The sequence below is a fragment of the Cydia pomonella genome, chromosome 15 (genome assembly GCF_033807575.1).
Source record: "Cydia pomonella isolate Wapato2018A chromosome 15, ilCydPomo1, whole genome shotgun sequence".
NCBI lineage: Eukaryota > Metazoa > Arthropoda > Insecta > Lepidoptera > Tortricidae > Cydia > Cydia pomonella.
The window spans coordinates 18,369,955-18,386,968 of NC_084717.1; the positions used below are offsets into that span (position 1 = coordinate 18,369,955).

Consider the following 17,014-nt stretch of genomic DNA (forward strand, 5'->3'; position numbering starts at 1 on the left):
TAAATTACAATGTTAAACTTTTTATGCAATTTAATAATAGTTGCACATATAAAAATAAATGAATAATGTTTTCTAGTAGAAATATAAACAAATATTTTTAATCACGATGAACCCAATTCAAATCATATAACTAAACGCCAAAAAAATATGTTAAAGTTGACTGTCTATGAAGATTATTTCGATACTCCAAGCAAATTTTGACGACCGGTCTGGCCTAGTGGGTAGTGACCCTGCCTATGATGCCGATGGTCCCGGGTTCAAATCCTGGTAAGGGCATTTATTCGTGTGATGAGCATGGATATTTGTTCCTGAGTCATGGGTGTTTTCTATGTATTTAAGTATTTATAAATATTTATATATTATATATATCGTTGTCTAAGTACCCTCAACACAAGCCTAAGCCTGTGGGACTTAGTCAATTTGTGTAATAATGTCCTATAATATTTATTTATTTATTTTTATTTTATTTATTTATTTTAGACTTGTTTACTAAAACATAACAAAAAAAAGAAATAATCTTTAAATAAACACAGAGTCTAGAAATTTCTCATATTTAATTTCATTTATTTTAAGTTTTTGATGTTACCGATTCTTTAATAAAATAATAAAATAACATTGTCTATGCGCTAAAATGTTGACACATATATCCGATCGTCAAAGCTCGCTTCACGTCAACTTCACGTCGCTTCATACCGTCACCGTCACCGTCATTCGTCATCTGTCAAATTTGTGTGTGTGTGAACGTGACGCACGGATTTTTTGTTGTGAATCGTCTATTCAAGGTTTTTATCGCTAAAACAAGAAAACTAGTACTAACCGCCTTGTAAAATCATTATCCACTGACCTATTACTACATCTATCGCATGCTGGACTAACTATTGTGATGTGTAATATAATAAGAGATGTCTAGTTTCGGCGTAGGGGTGTATTGTTTGGCGGTGATTTGGTTTGTAACGTTTATGCTGTGTTGGGTGTCGGTGCGTACGGGTCACTACGTCGGGAAAATCGCGGTGCCAGTGTCTGCAGTGATAACCGTTGTGTTATTAGCTTTGCCAAAAGGGGAGGGCAGTAGTTCTGCCAATTTTTACGATAGACTGTTCGTGTTTAGATTCGCTGTTCTGTCGTTCTTGCTGGCTAGTGTGGTTGTTGGTTGCGCGTACTGCGTCGCTCATGTGTGTTTGACTCCTCTTGAAACTACTAAAATAAGACGATTGGGCTCTATTAATTAAGTTTAAGGGTAAGTGCTTCCATCCCTTCATGCTTTCCTTATTATATAAGCCTATTTTTCTTGTACATGTCGTGGTGTCTTATGTTATGATCATAAATAGGTATACGATCTTGTACCTTATTTGCTTTTAATAAGGTTTAAAATGTACATATATGTTTATAACTTCAGACTGGTACCATACATATCTCATCTGATGAATTCACTGTTGTAAAACAAACTTTGCATGATTAATGATTTACACTAGAATAGATGTGCTATATGTACCCTCTTATTTCATATTTTTAACTACATTTTTTCATCCATTCCATCTTGATTTCAGCTTTTTAGATAATTTTAAATTCCTATTTTTTTTTTTTTTTTTTTTTTTTTTTTTTTTTTTTTTTTTTTTTCTAGCCTATCTTGTGTCCCACTGCTGGGCAAAGGCCTCCCCTTTTTTCCGCCACTCATCACGGTTTGAAGTATGTTCCCGCCAGTCTCTGCAAAAAGCGTCGAGGTCATCCCGCCATCTCTTTTTTGGTCTGCCTCTGCCCCGGCTAATCTGCGGTATCCATTCGGTAGCCAATTTGGCCCACCGATCCGGGTGCATACGGCAGACGTGTCCTGCCCAACCCCACTTAAGCTTATTCCTATAAGACTACATAATTTATACAGCTAAATTAAACAAATTAAAAGTCAGTTGGAGAAACCACTATATTTATCTGTTAGTTATCGGATAGATGTTATCTGGAATAAACCTACTATAAACAAATTATAACTGTTCTGAAGACTGTCTGTATTGTCTTATCATCAGAATGAAATAGATAACATTCACTATTCTTATGTGATCTCATAAACAGTTTTAAAATACTTATATCATGGTCAGATACATGGAGAATTTAATGAACTAGTGATGTTTACTGTTTATTGATATCTTTTCTGTATATGTTGGTGGCCTAGCGGTAAGAGCATCCGAGTTCACTCCGATTCTCACTTCAATCTGGAGACTGGGGTTCAAACCCCGGGTTGTACCAACGAGTGTTTTGGAACTTATGTACGAAGTATCATTTTATATTAGCGACAAAGCAACTGCTTTTCGTTGAAAGAAAACATAGTGAGGAAACTGGAACTCAGATGGCAGTTGCTTTCCTAAAAACTAGTAGTTTAATAAAAACACAAGGTTTCCAATACCACAGCTATGTTAATAAGAAATAAAATGTCATATACACCTTCCTCAAGAATCACTCAATTGAAAGGTGAAAATGGCATATAAATCCATTAAGTAGTTTTTGAGTTTATCGCGAAAATACATACATACAGACAGACGCGGCAGGGGATTTTGTTTTATCAGGCGTAGTGATGTAATTCATAATGTCTAATATCATGTGGGATACTTGCACCTCTTATCAAACAATTGTATGCAAATTACCTTTATGATTTTTCTAATAATTATCTATGCTGCAATTATGCTTAATATAAATTTATATATAAAATAAAATAAAAATAGCCTTTATTATTGAAGTTTTTACATTTGTAAGTATCCTAGGCGTAAATTTATATAGTGTATTTTCATCTGAAATCACTTTAAAAAATTAATAGCTTCACTTTTGTTAAAATTATGTTAGATATAAATCACCAAAGTCAAGTAAAATGGAACAAATAATCACCAAAGTTGTCCCAAAAGTGTTCCATACACAAAGTTTGGTTTGAAACACCCAACCAAGACCAAGATCATGTCTCATGACAAAGTGTGTCCTATATTCACAGTAATTTGATGTTTATACTGACACCGCCACACTTTGCCATTCAAATATCAAATATCAAACATTTATTCAGCAAATAGGCCACAGGGGCACTTTTACATGTCCATTTTTACAAACAATAAATTAAAATAAAAACAATTACAAATATCGAATCTATGAAATAATAAATACTTTATTAGAGATGTATACTGTCTCTAAATGTCAAATTACACAAAAAAAAACTATGATAAAAAAATAAAACCATAAAATACTAAAATTCTTTAGAGATGTATAAGTCTCTACGTGTCAGAGATAAAATATAAAAATATATATTAAATTATCCTTAGAGATGTAGAGGGTCGCCAAGGCTTGAATTCTTATATAAATAATTAAAAGACAAAAAAATTAAAACAGACAAGAACCGAATGAAGTGTCTCACGTTAATGTCACTCAAAAGTAAAGTTACATACTTTAACATAACCTGTACCCCGTGTAAGCTTAAACAGACCGGTCTCCACAAACAGCACCCGTTCACGAGTATGACGTGTATCTCAGCCATCGCCTCCCTCAACCTTCATTCGGGAAAGTGGCGACCCGATCAACGACGCCACCGTAAGTAAAGACTTTTAAGCGAGCATGACATGTTCAAGCTGCCGGGTTGTATTAATATAAATATAATTAAAAAAAATGTGAGATACAACATTTGTGCTTGTAAGTTACATTAAAGACGGCATAGCGCCACATAAACGCGACTACATATTATTCATAAGGAGTGCCTACCTATAAAACTAAATTATAATTCCTAAGTCTCTGCAGAGTTTACTTGCAAAATACAAAAGCAGTCAAACATGTTAACATATATTAATAGCTTAATAAACAGACATGACGTTCACTTGACTTGACGACCGGTTTGGCCTAGTGGGTAGTGACCCTGCCTACGAAGCTGATGGTCCCGGGTTCAAATCCTGGTAACGGCATTTATTTGTGTGATGAGCATGGATATTTGTTCCTGAGTCATGGGTGTTTTCTATGTATTTAAGTATTTATAAATATTTATATATTATATATATTGTTGTCTAAGTACCCTTGACAAGCCTTATTGAGCTTACTGTGGGACTTAGTCAATTTGTGTAATAATGTCCTATAATATTTATTATTTATTATAAACAGACATGACCTTCACTAGTAGGAAGCGGTTTATTGCTAATGCAAATTTATAACTAATTTGCATGTGATTTGCCAGCATTTTAATGAGTTTACTCTTGCCTTGTCTTGCTAAATGCATATTTGTAATGTTATGTGTGCTATTATTAACACAATAATTAGGTATTAACACACTGCGGCTATGTGGGCTTAGAAACGAATTACACTAAGTGGCACAGTGTAAGTAAAAAAAAAAGATGGTTATCAAAAATGTTTATAATATATTATCATAAATGTAAATGCAATTCCTTTAGCGTGAACCAAAATTTCCTTGACCCAAACAGCTTGGGTACGGTGACCGATGTCATCTCTTTACAATTTATACCTAATCCCTAATTTATTTAACCTTTAAACGCAAAATCTCCCAACCATAAGACCAAAAAACGAGCCAAGTGAAGCGCAAGGGCACTACCCACGCTTTTCTCGAAGTGCTTCGTCGTTTTTTTGAAGCCTCATAATTTGGGTTTGGATTATCCCAGATAAACAAAATTCTCGGGATATGATGTCAATAGCGCGGACCCGCAGAGAGAGCATACGCGCGAGGCAATTTCCTCACGCACAAACCGGCCAGTGTACACGTGCCTCGGCCGAGGCGGCGCGCGCGTTTTCCTCGCCTGAGCACGCCGCATCGGCCGAGGCACGTCTACACTGGCCGGCAATAGTGGCCTTAATAAACATAAAAGTTTCAATTGCATAACTCTTATACTTAAGATTTTATTGAAATCGAATAATACCCGATTTCGTCACTGACTCAAACTGATCATCAAAACTCTTAGGGCAGTTCCTGAAGTCCTAGAAGACTGAAATTTGGTATGTAAGCTAGTTTACCCCCAACCCCTTAAACTAGGAGAAGAAAATTTGTATCAGGGTTCCGCAAATTTTGATGCTCGAGGTCTGAAAATTTATAAAATATATGGTCTTCTTGTTATAAATAATAAAATACATATTTCAGGTTTTATATTACTCGCACTCTCAAAAAGTTATCAGATCTCATGTAGAGCCAAGCTTCTAACTCTACAAGCCCTAAATTCACAAGCTCTACACCTTAGCCAAAATATGTGGCTTGGCCTTTACGAGTTAGCGAACGGCAAATCAAAGTCGTTCATACATTTGGCCAAGCGCATTGTATGAAAGGCCTTGATTTGCCGCTCGCCGAACCGCGCGCCGCTTGCGTCCAATCCCCGGCCTTACGTTCCGTTTGTGTTACTATACATCATCTACTGACGGTGTTAGTTTTTACGATTTTTTTATTTCTATGTTTCAGACACCATGTCGTCCGCGCTGAGTCGCGGGCTCTGCTCGCCGCTGCGGCTAGCGGCGCGTCGCTCCATCTCCACGTCCATCGTACACAACGAGACCATACTGGTCAAGAACAATGAGGAGTTCGTCAACAAGGTACGATACCACTTTGCTTTACCCTAGGGCCAAAAGAGTGCCGGGGCGACGGGTTGCGAACGGTGGCACTTCGCTCCATCTCCACGTCCATTGTACACGACGAAACCATACTGGTCAAGAACAGCGAGGAGTTCATCAACAAGGTACGATACCACTTTGTTTTATCCTAGGGCCAAACGGGTGCTGGGGCGAATGGTTGCGGTCGGTGGCGCTTCGCTCCATCTCCACGTCCATTGTACACAACGAAACCATACTGGTCAAGAACAGCGAGGAGTTCATCAACAAGGTACGATACCACTTTGTTTTATCCTAGGGCCAAACGGGTGCCGGGGCGAATGGTTGCGGACGGTGGCGCTTCGCTCCATCTCCACGTCCATTGTACACAACGAAACCATACTGGTCAAGAACAGCGAGGAGTTCATCATCAAGGTACGATACCACTTTGTTTTATCCTAGGGCCAAACGGGTGCCGGGGCGAATGGTTGCGGACGGTGGCGCTTCGCTTCATCTCCACGTCCATTGTACACAACGAAACCATACTGGTCAAGAACAGCAAGGAGTTCATCAACAAGGTACGATACCACTTTGTTTTATCCTAGGGCCAAACGGGTGCCGGGGCGAATGGTTTCGGACGGTGGCGCTTCGCTTCATCTGCACGTCCATTGTACACAACGAAACCATACTGGTCAAGAACAGCGAGGAGTTCATCAACAATAAGGTACGATACCACTTTGTTTTATCCTAGGGCCAAACGGGTGCCGGGGCGAATGGTTTCGGACGGTGGCGCTTCGCTTCATCTGCACGTCCATTGTACACAACGAAACCATACTGGTCAAGAACAGCGAGGAGTTCATCAACAAGGTACGATACCACTTTGTTTTATCCTAGGGCCAATCCAGCAATCCACTTCGCAGCGTCCTTAAGAAAGCAAGAGTTTGGTTTACCGCAAAACACAGAATTGACCACGTAGTAGAAAGTCGTCACAACCATCTTAAAGGTTCAATGGATTATCGACTCTATCTCTATAGCCGGGTCCACACAGAGCGAGCATACGCGCGAGGCAATTTCCTCACACACAAACCGGCCAGTGTAAACGTGCGTCGGCCCAGGCAGCGCGCTCGGGTGAGGGAAACGCACGCGCCGCCTCGGCCGAGACACGTCTACACTGGCCGATTTGTGCGTGAGAAAATTGCCTCGCACGTACGTGCTCGCTCGCTCTGTGTGGACCTGCCTTATGAGTAATAGGTTACAAATCAAATAATAGATAAAGGGCCACCCCTAGCTTGTACTCGACAACTAGAATGGTCATTTAGAGTAAAGGCTGTGCTACAATCATATTTCCTGCGTTTATAATAATACGAGTTTTTAAATGTACAAGCCAAGAAAAATCTTGCCCCAAGTTTGACATTTGAAATTGATTCTGAAATATTTTTAGCCAAAAAATAGACTTGGAGTCGCATAGGTACTCCTAGTCGTTTTCGACCACAGCGACTGCGTTCTACCGCTGAGAGCGTCGCTGGTGCGCTCTCAGATGACTGATATAGCCAATTTTTGCAGCGAATGTGCAGATCAGCGCCCCTCCGACATATTGTAAAGTATGGCCACGTGGGTCTGGCCTTAAGCTCGTCGCACTTAGCACACAGTTATCTTTCTTATTACATGCTCCCGATACAGAAGTCATGCATATACTTTTAGCAAACGTGCCAAGTGCAATGCCATTCCACATTTTACTGAACTTTCAACCCTCGGCCTTTAGAGATAAGATTTAATTTTACGTAGATACTTTTGCTAGATTAGATAAGAGATCGTACAAGCGACGTCAAAGACGTTTAAATTTTTCGTTGAAACGTATCTTTGACTTCTATGTATAGTCGCCATCAGATATATCGGAGCGGCCGAGGTGCTCGCAAATATCTGAACACGCCTCTATTGTCAAGGCGTTAGAGAGCGTGTTCAGATATTTTTGTTCCGATTTACCTAAACTTTCAACCTTCGGTATTAATTGATAAGGTTATTATTTGCATAAATATTTATTTAAGATTAGACTAGTTAAAATAATTATCGCGCAACGCGTGTTCTTAGTGATATTCAAGTTATATTTGGCATAGAGTTTTCGTGTCAATGTAACATTAATTAATATGATGATAAGCTGAGATAATAAAGTTTTAATGGTTTGAATGACCTTTGGTGATAAGGGCCACCCACTTTGAATAGTATATTCTAATGTTTGTGTCATTAACTTCGATTTGAATAAGAATTGTTTAGTTTAGGGTAACCCCGATGAAATACGCTAAAAGATAACGTACAGTTTCCTTTGATGATATGATAAATGTGTCGGCATATGTTATAAGTAATCTCAAGATTACAGATTAGGTAAATCATAGTAATCATCAATCGATCTTTGGTGGATATATATGTTGCTGCCGTATTACGCCAATCTAAGCTGCTATTAGGTGGATCGATATAGTAATATCGCTTGCTCTTTCTAACGCTTAATGGCGTACCTTATTAGGCCTACGTCGGTCCTGTATCTGTAGGTTCTTGGCATGACAGCGGAAGGTCACCAACCTTGTTCTATCTCCCTAACGATCGACACGTTCTGAGGGCCTACCGCGAAAATCGAGTTCAGTTTTCGTTATCGGTTTATATATCACTTATGCTTATTCTATACGCTTATTCGAGTGATATAGAGGCAAATAGACGAATGAACGAAGTGGTTCACGGTATACCCTGTTTCTCGATTTACAGATTGATTTCTTTCATCGTAAGTTTATTCGTTTCTTTAAGAACGAAAGTCAAGCCATACCATGACCAAAGTTGGGAGTAAAGATAAAAATATACGTACCCATTTCTATTGGAGGAATGCCAATATGGGTCGTGTTCCCTAATTTACTTAGATGGGGCGTGCAAACGTCGTTAAATCCGAGGGGTGTACTAAAATAGATTAATGTATGTATAAGGATTTCCCTATTACGTGACTATGGGCTTATTTCTTTGCTTCTCTTACGTTTATAGCGGCGGTGTCATGGTCGCATTATTATCACTTGTCATGTCACGCGTCTCTTTCGCACTTACATCTTGTTATAACGTGACAGGTGATACAAACCCGAGCATCCTAGCCCTACAGGACTCGCCATTAATTAGCTTGTGGCAATTTTTTTCAATACATTCCTTTTGACTCGAGGTGCAGTGCGGAAAAAAGGGGAGGCCTTTGCCCAGCAGTGGGACACAAAATAGGCTATTAAAAAAAATTTAGTTCATGATACAGTTGCTAAAAAAGGCTTTCTCTAATAACTTCATCTATTGGAGACCTGATTAAACAATGTTCGCTTAATATAAAATATCACGAACATAGGTCTAAAATGCACCATAAAAAATCTGTTACTTTTTTTTCACAAAACATGTTAACTTGGAAAATGCTTCTAAAAATGCTATTTTTGATCGAACTCATCGATCACTTATAAAAATATGTAACTGAAAGTAATAATTCAATAACAATGCTATTCGAGATCCCGGGCACGCACGGCCGTCCTCACGGTGCTCACCGAGCTGCGTTGGGAGAAGGACCTGAACCCACGGCACTTTAAATAATATTTTGCCTCTGCGCACAATCCACCAACATTAATACCACGACAAGTGGTCCAATCAATAGGCAATACCGTCATAAATTTAATTCCAATCATTTATTTTCCAGGTGATGAACAACGACAAACCAGTCATAGTGAACTTCCACGCGGAGTGGTGCGAGCCATGCAAGATCCTCACCCCGAAGCTTCGAGAGCTGATTGAGCCACTAGGCAACCTGGACTTGGCTGTGGTGGACGTGGAAGATAATGCTGAGCTGGTACACACGTTTGAGGTGAGTCCAAACAACAACAACATAACATGAAACAAACTAGATACAGTGACTTCCATACGGAGTAATGCGAGCCATGCAAGATCCTCACTTGAAGCTTCCAGAATTGATTGAGTCACTAGGTAACCTGGACTTGGCTGTGGTGGACGTGGAAGATAATGCTGAGCTGGTACACACGTTTGAGGTGAGTCCAAACAACAACAACATAACATGAAACAAACTAGATACAGTGACTTCCATACGGAGTAATGCGAGCCATGCAAGATCCTCACTTGAAGCTTCCAGAATTGATTGAGTCACTAGGTAACCTGGACTTGGCTGTGGTGGACGTGGAAGATAATGCTGAGCTGGTACACACGTTTGAGGTGAGTCCAAACAACAACAACATATTAACATGAAACAAACTAGATACAGTGACTTCCATACGGAGTAATGCGAGCCATGCAAGATCCTCACTCGAAGCTTCCAGAATTGATTGAGTCACTGCTGAGCTGGTACACACGTTTGAGGTGAGTCCAAACAACAACAACAAAACATTAAACAAACTAGATACAGTGACTTTCATGCGGAGTAATGCGAGCCATGCAAGATCCTCACTCGAAGCTTCCAGAATTGATTGAGTCACTAGGTAACCTGGACTTGGCTGTGGTGGACGTTGAAGATAATACTGATCTGATGCACCCGTTTGAGGTGCGTCTACCATGTGAGTAGTGTAGTTTAAGATTTGGTTAGGGACAACAGCAAAAGGGATTAACTTCTTTAAAGTTTTTGAGAGTATCCTTAATTTGGCGATCGGGTAGTTCTAATATAAAACAGACACGTATACATTTATTTACTTGTTATGCCATCGTAACTTAAGCACAGCTTGGAGGGTTCGACATTGACATGTATAAAAGAAAATGAAACCCTTCGGCCAAAATTCCTTCTTGTTGAAGATCGCTAGACGTTCAGTCGGAACGCTCACCTCAAACGAATTATAATTTGCAAAAAAAAGGTTTCCTCAAAAACGCCACACTGAACGATTACGTACCCACCGTACCAACCAAGCCTTATTTTTTTTTTCATATTTTTATTATTTTCTCTGGCAGGTAAAAGCAGTTCCAGCTGTGATAGCCATCAAAAACGGTCTGATAGTGGACAAGTTCATCGGCCTGGTCGAAGCCGACATGATCACCAACCTCATCGACCGGATGTCCGGTAAAAAGAAAGATGGCGCGTAAATACCTGCTCAGCTAAGTATGGAGTGTGGGAGGGAAACTAAAGACAGTTATTTTATCACAGAGTAGATAATAGTCAATATAGAGCAAAGTGTAAGTACCTTTTTCCTAGGACAGAAAGAAGAGACACGAAAATTCACAAAGGCTTAAAATCGTAGATGTTTTACTTGTTAGGGGTGTCACAGCAGTACAATTTTACATTTTGATTTGAAACTCTGAATTGGACTGTGGTGAGAGCAAGCAGGCAAATCCGTCTCGCTTGTACGCTCAGTGAGAGTGAGAGAGACCACGAACCTACGAGGTCTTAATCCTCAACTTCCAAGGATCTAAATTTGCCAGATAAAAATCTGGAAGTTTTGCGAATATTTCCAAAATGTCTACTGAATTATCTTTGTCAAAGTTGTTTTATAATATGAATTCGCTTTCAATTCTCACACTTCATGTTTCTTTATTGTTATACTATTGTCAAGAATCCTTTTTTTATTTGGTGATGTGGCTGAAAGAGTACCTATAATAGTTATTTACAGTACATATGTTGCTACTTTACCACACTAGCATATTACGTTACTGTGTCGAACATTTAAAGGGCCATATGTACTGTAAAACGTTGTACGATACATGTGCGAAGAGGTAATTCGCAACTCGTGCTGATTTAAAACACTCCCTTCGGTCGTGTTTTAATTTATCGCCACTCGTTTCGAATTTCCTATTTTTCGCACTTGTATCGTAATACTACATTACGATAATATATATGACCCTTCAAATTTTCGACATAGTTACATAATGTGCTAAATTACGCACTAGTGCTGTATAGGTACTGTAAAAACGTTTTTTGAGGCCCGTTTTTTGGTATGAAATAGTACGTAGTACCCAATTTGTAAATAAGTTACGTGTTGTCATATTTTTGTATTCGTTGTTGTGTAGGTAGCAATTAATTTGTTCAAGCAATAATTTTATAATTGGTTAAATATAAGTTATCTCGCAATTTTCGTGATATAAGTAGATAGATTGATTGTTATATTGTGTTCATGTGCCCAATAAGATATAGTCAATACAAATCTGGTCCTTGTTTTTTTTCTCTAATACTAAAATGACTGTTTATTTGCCCCCATTATTGGTTTATTTTGCCAAAAGTAAAATAATTGGATTGTATTTTTTATACCACGTCGGTGGCAAACATTATTCGGCCCGCCTGATGGTAAGCAGTCACCGTAGTATCAGGAATATAAAAATACAGCTTAGACAATCTAGTAAACTTGATGTAAAATAAATATTTTATAATTTTTGTGTACCTTACAATATAACATATTTTTGACTACTGTAATACTTCTGAATAACTCAGTACAATAATTTATATATTGAATTTTATTAAAAAATATTAGGCTATTGCTATCATAAAAAAAACACTAATCAAAGCCTAGTCTATGTAAGACTGTTTTATTATATTCATAAACTATACATCTAAGTATAATTTACTATATATTTCAAATATTTCTGGTACAGTCTATAAGAGCCACTATTATTACGTAGTTTGTGTAGCAGTAGAAACATAGAACAGGAATGTAAATTCCTGTTAAAAACCTAGAATTTAATGTAAACTGAGATATAATACTGATCAGTATTGGCCGAACGTTAATTAGAATTGAAAATATTGAAAATTAACAATTACAAATTGAACCGTAAACTTAACCGTCCGTTACGGTTTACGGTTCAATTTTTGATGGTTAATGTTCAATATTTTCAATTCTAATTAACGTTTGGCCAACACTGATACTGATAAGAGTCATCTTTGGAAAAACTATGATAGCTGTCTTAAGCCTTTTCCAGACCGAACCAATCTACAAGGTTTTCCCAAAAAATGCCCGGCTTTGATGATTAATTTGAAAAGCCACATTTCCCGAGAGTCCAAACTAATTTTAACCTTAAACCGGATTGCTAGGGTTGACATTCTCTTGGCGCGTATGTAGTCGATAAATCATACTATGTCTGGAAAAGGGACTTGTAAACAGCCGCAGCTGCAGGGATTAAACATTTGAAATAGTTTCACTGTTTAATGTTGGCCTTGTCTATGACGTTTTTAGAAATATAAATAGGTTTAAAATTGAAGTATCTGTAATTCTCTATACTGTACCGCACTGGACATATCTCAGCTTCGCTGGCCTTCAAACTAGCTAGACTTTCCCTGAATACTGTACATGTAGTTAAAAATGCCGTAGATAAAAATGACACTAATAGCGCTTGCATACGAGTAACTTTTGCAAGCAGCTTACACCTTCACCTGCACGGTGTGCGCCGTGTGCAAATAATATAGGATTCTGTAAATAATGCAATAAATAACAGTTACTTGCCACAAAGTTCAAAATTGAATAACAATGATCGTAAAACTTTAGGTAGCCTATCGCGGCTGTAATGGTTTGTTAGAAGTAGATCTGTCTTTAGTGTGCTATCTCTAATACAGGGATTATAGCTTTCTCGAATGTTGTAGGTACTAAAATTAGTATAAAATACGATACCTTGACGTTTATCAACGTCACTATGTCATCCTTCGAGACGTATTTAGACGTCATTGGGTACTAAATTATTGCTTATATGTTAAAGGCACCAATCATGGGACATTTAAGAGAAAATTTGGAGTATTTTTGATATTTCACTGACATCTGTAAAATTTCTACCGCTTTATGCTTTAAAAGTTGAATATCCAATTCGTCCTTTAAGTTTTCTATGTATTGAATGAAAGCTACTGCAATTGGTTTTAATATTATTAACCAATTAAAACTATGGTTTTTTGCTCCAGTCATGGAATGTATGGAGCCATTAATTTTCAAACTATCAAATGTCAATGAAAAATTTAACTTAAGCAGCTCTTTGGCTCTTGTTTATGGTAAAATGTTGCCAGCGATTAAAAACTGATGGTAAATACTTGTTTTGCAGGATTTGTCTATACCATCCCATTACTGGTGCCTGTTCCATTATAGAGGTGTTTACTATAATATAATGCTGCATGATTCTTTACGCTGCTTTTTGTATACCTTTATGTATTACCACAGTTTTATAATTTCGATAACTTTATACAGACTAGGCAAATAAAACACTAATAGAACAATAAGTTGTGAATAATTACAGTTTTTGAGGTGCTATGTATCCATCCCACTGTTATACATTTTACATTATTTTGCATATGCATAGGTGGAGCGAATTTATTAATTTAGTAGGTTCCTACAGTTAAACTTACTTACAAGAATAAAAATCTCTAAAATATCTGTTATTTTCTCTGTCAACGGAAACAGTTATGTCAAAATCAAGACAGACAGTCATATACATGAATTGTCGATCATTTTGGAGTTTTTCATACTTGTAAATATAGTTGACTGTACAATGTAATAAAATCAGTGCATTTTGTTGCTATTCATTGAATAGATATAAACCCTAGTGTAATTGTAGTAAATTCACAATTATGTAGTAAGTAACACATAGGTTAGCTGGAGTAAGAACGGTTGGTGAGACTCTTTTTAATTTGGCATATAAAAAAGTCACACACGCCAATACAAAGCTACTTGAAAGCATAAAGGTTACCTTGACATAGGGTTGTCATCCGTCCGGGTTTCCCTGGATTTATCCTAGTTTAGAGGGCGTCCGGGGGGGGGGGGGGGTCCTTCCTTTGTAGTCCAGGTTTAAAAAATTTAAGTCTTAGGCCGCCCGCGACACACGCACATCCTGTTGACGTGTCCGGGTTCTGGACTTTAAAATCCGGGGTTTTCACGCGGCTTGTCCTGGTTTCCAAATTTTAGAGATGGCAACCCTTGAGGCATAACAGCTTAAGGCATAACTAAGTTCTCGGCGCTATGAACAGAATCTCACGACGCCGTCAAGGGTTTTGGCGTTCAATGCGTTTTTCTATACCTACTCTTAAAAATCGAAATTTGTCCTCAAGTTCCGCCAGCCGTTTTTAACTCGGGTAAACGTAATAGTAGAAAATGGATTGTAAACAAATGACCACACTGGCTAAGCCGGTGGTAAGTTAGATAAGTATAGTTCGGAGCAGACTGGATAGTTGACATGAAGTTCAGTTGGCTCCCTTTAATTTTGATCAATTTTAGTACAAAACTATTGCATATTTATGTCTAAAGTGAAGGACTAGATGCCTAGCGCATTGACAGCACAGATGTCATATTCTTTTAAATTAGGAAGGGGCTACCCTTTCATTTTAGCGGTATCTCTAAAAGGGAAACCCCTTCCTAGAGCCAAGACAAATGAACAGGTAAACAATTAAAAGGGACTATTCGATAAACGACTAAGCCATTTAAAGGTTTTTTCTGTGAAGGGGTGGACGGGTCCCTGATATCTACCACCAATGTAAGACAGATAAAAAGTAGTCGTTGACAAGATTACATGCAAGCCCTTGACAACTTTAAATGAAACTTCATGTCACTTATTTAGTCTATCGAAAGCTTGTGGTTTATAGATCTTATGCGCTGAGCTTGACGTGTCATACTTTAGTAGTAAGTAGTAAAACATAAAGACCACTATCGGGTCCATTTTACTCAAGAGTAGTAGTCCTTCGTACCCTATTCGTCCACCGTACATTTATTTATGTATGTACAGTCAACAGCAGATTTATGACGAAAAAAGGCTTATAAAATCCATAAAGTTCATAGACAGAGGTCGCTAAGACAAACCTGTGACTTCATGCCCAGCCGATTTCGCACACACACACACGCACATACTCCTTATCGGGTTGGAGCCATTCATCGCTTAGCCCTCGAGTTGTGAATGTGTGCGTATCGAGCGAGAAACCTGCGTGTTAGAGTCTCCCCACATAAGTATATCGACGCGGAATCGGCAAAAGCCGATATAAATAAAAAAGCTTTATGTTAAAAACGAAAAAACCGTTCGGCTCGCGTAGACGTCTTTTTCGTTCTTCTTGCGTAGACACAGTTTTTTCTATATTGGCCATTGCCGATTCCGCGTCGATTTATGAGCGGAGACCCTTAATAAATTACAGTTTTGCGGAACGACTGTGATAAAATCACACAAAATTACTGCCAATTTGAATGGCATAAATTGAGCCTTTTTGAGGTATTACATTTTGAATAGTAATTTTTTTAAGTATAAGACAATATTTACAAAATTATAAATAGTTCGTAATTTTCTAAACTTACGAAACTTATCTGCTGTTGACTAAAAAGCCATAAAAATGTAGAAATATCGACGTGTCCAAATTCGAGAACGTGTAGGTATATTGTATCATGGATAAATTCACATCCACAGTAGTTAACATCATAAAATTTAGAGATGTTGGATTCATCTGCGATTTTGACTTGTCTATAAATTTGGTTATTTATAGTTTAACAGATTATGAAGTGTTTTTAGAATAAATAAGAATATTTTCTTCAACTTGAGTTTTACTCTAAAACTGTGCCTACCTACGACAATACAAAAACAATTATATCAAAATACGAGTACTTAACAAAAACTCCATCTGCCAACTTAGACCCACCCCTACCTTTTACTTTCATGAAAGTTTGTCAATTGGATGAGCGAAAGCCTATTTTGAATTCCTTTACGAGTTAAAAAGGGCATATATTATTATCAGCTTTCACGAAATGGGCCCTAGTTAGTTTTGATCTGTAGTGTTCACAAATGAGTAAAATTAAAATTATACGTCTTATAAATTATATCATTAAGAAAAACTCCAAACTTTCGGCTTGAACTTTCTTGCTTGGAATATGACTATCTGGGGGCACGGTAGTACCGCCGCCAAGACAAGCAAAGCGAAGCGCAAGCACACTACCTAGTACCTACCTTTTCTAGTTTTTTTGAACCTTCGTAACGTCGGTTTGGATTATAGCCATATAATTTGACTAAGGTGTAGAGTTTGTGAAATTAGGGCTGGCAGAGTTAGAGGGCTTGGCTCTACAAGACATCTGATAACTTTTTGACAATGAGAGCCTTATGGCTTCGTCTTGGCAACAGTTTACATGAAAATGTTTTTGATGGAATGTTGTTTTTCAGAATAGGTATTAGGTTTATAGGTTCCTCTGGGATGCTCATACAACAGACTTGAAAAAAAAATACGATAAGAATAATTAGCGTTCAGGGATGGTATCCGCTTCGTGTATCCTTTGCTTTTAGATTCAATTGTCTTAACACATTCACTGCCAGACAAAAAACGGCGCACTACCCCAGAAACCGGTGGTCTATAGCTGCGTACAAAACCCGCCCAGCGGGTTATCCGGCATCTGAACAAAGTTCACGAGCGCCCACCAGGTGGGTTCCCGACAGTGAAGTGAGGGCGTCTGCACAGTTGTCTTCGGCCCCACGCACGCCTCCCAAAGTTCTGGGATCCCATGGTCCCGAAATATGGAAAAAAAATACTACTAAAAAATAATAAAAGACG

At 38.1% G+C, this 17,014-nt stretch overlaps 1 protein-coding gene across 2 annotated transcripts; it reads left to right on the forward strand.

Moving 5' to 3' along the window:
- The first annotated feature begins 681 nt into the window (after window positions 1-681).
- On the forward strand, window positions 682-16,011 carry LOC133525557 (thioredoxin, mitochondrial). Of its 2 annotated transcripts, none has more exons than XM_061861856.1 (4): window positions 682-782; window positions 5,414-5,544; window positions 9,239-9,403; window positions 10,489-16,011. In XM_061861856.1, the coding sequence occupies exons 2-4, from the start codon at window positions 5,419-5,421 to the stop codon at window positions 10,618-10,620; spliced, it is 423 nt and encodes a 140-aa protein (XP_061717840.1). In that variant the 5' UTR covers window positions 682-782; window positions 5,414-5,418; the 3' UTR covers window positions 10,621-16,011. The 2 variants fall into 2 exon arrangements, with proteins under 2 accessions (XP_061717840.1, XP_061717839.1); XM_061861855.1 differs by lacking the exon at window positions 682-782 and adding an exon at window positions 804-1,237.
- Window positions 16,012-17,014: the final 1,003 nt, after the last annotated feature.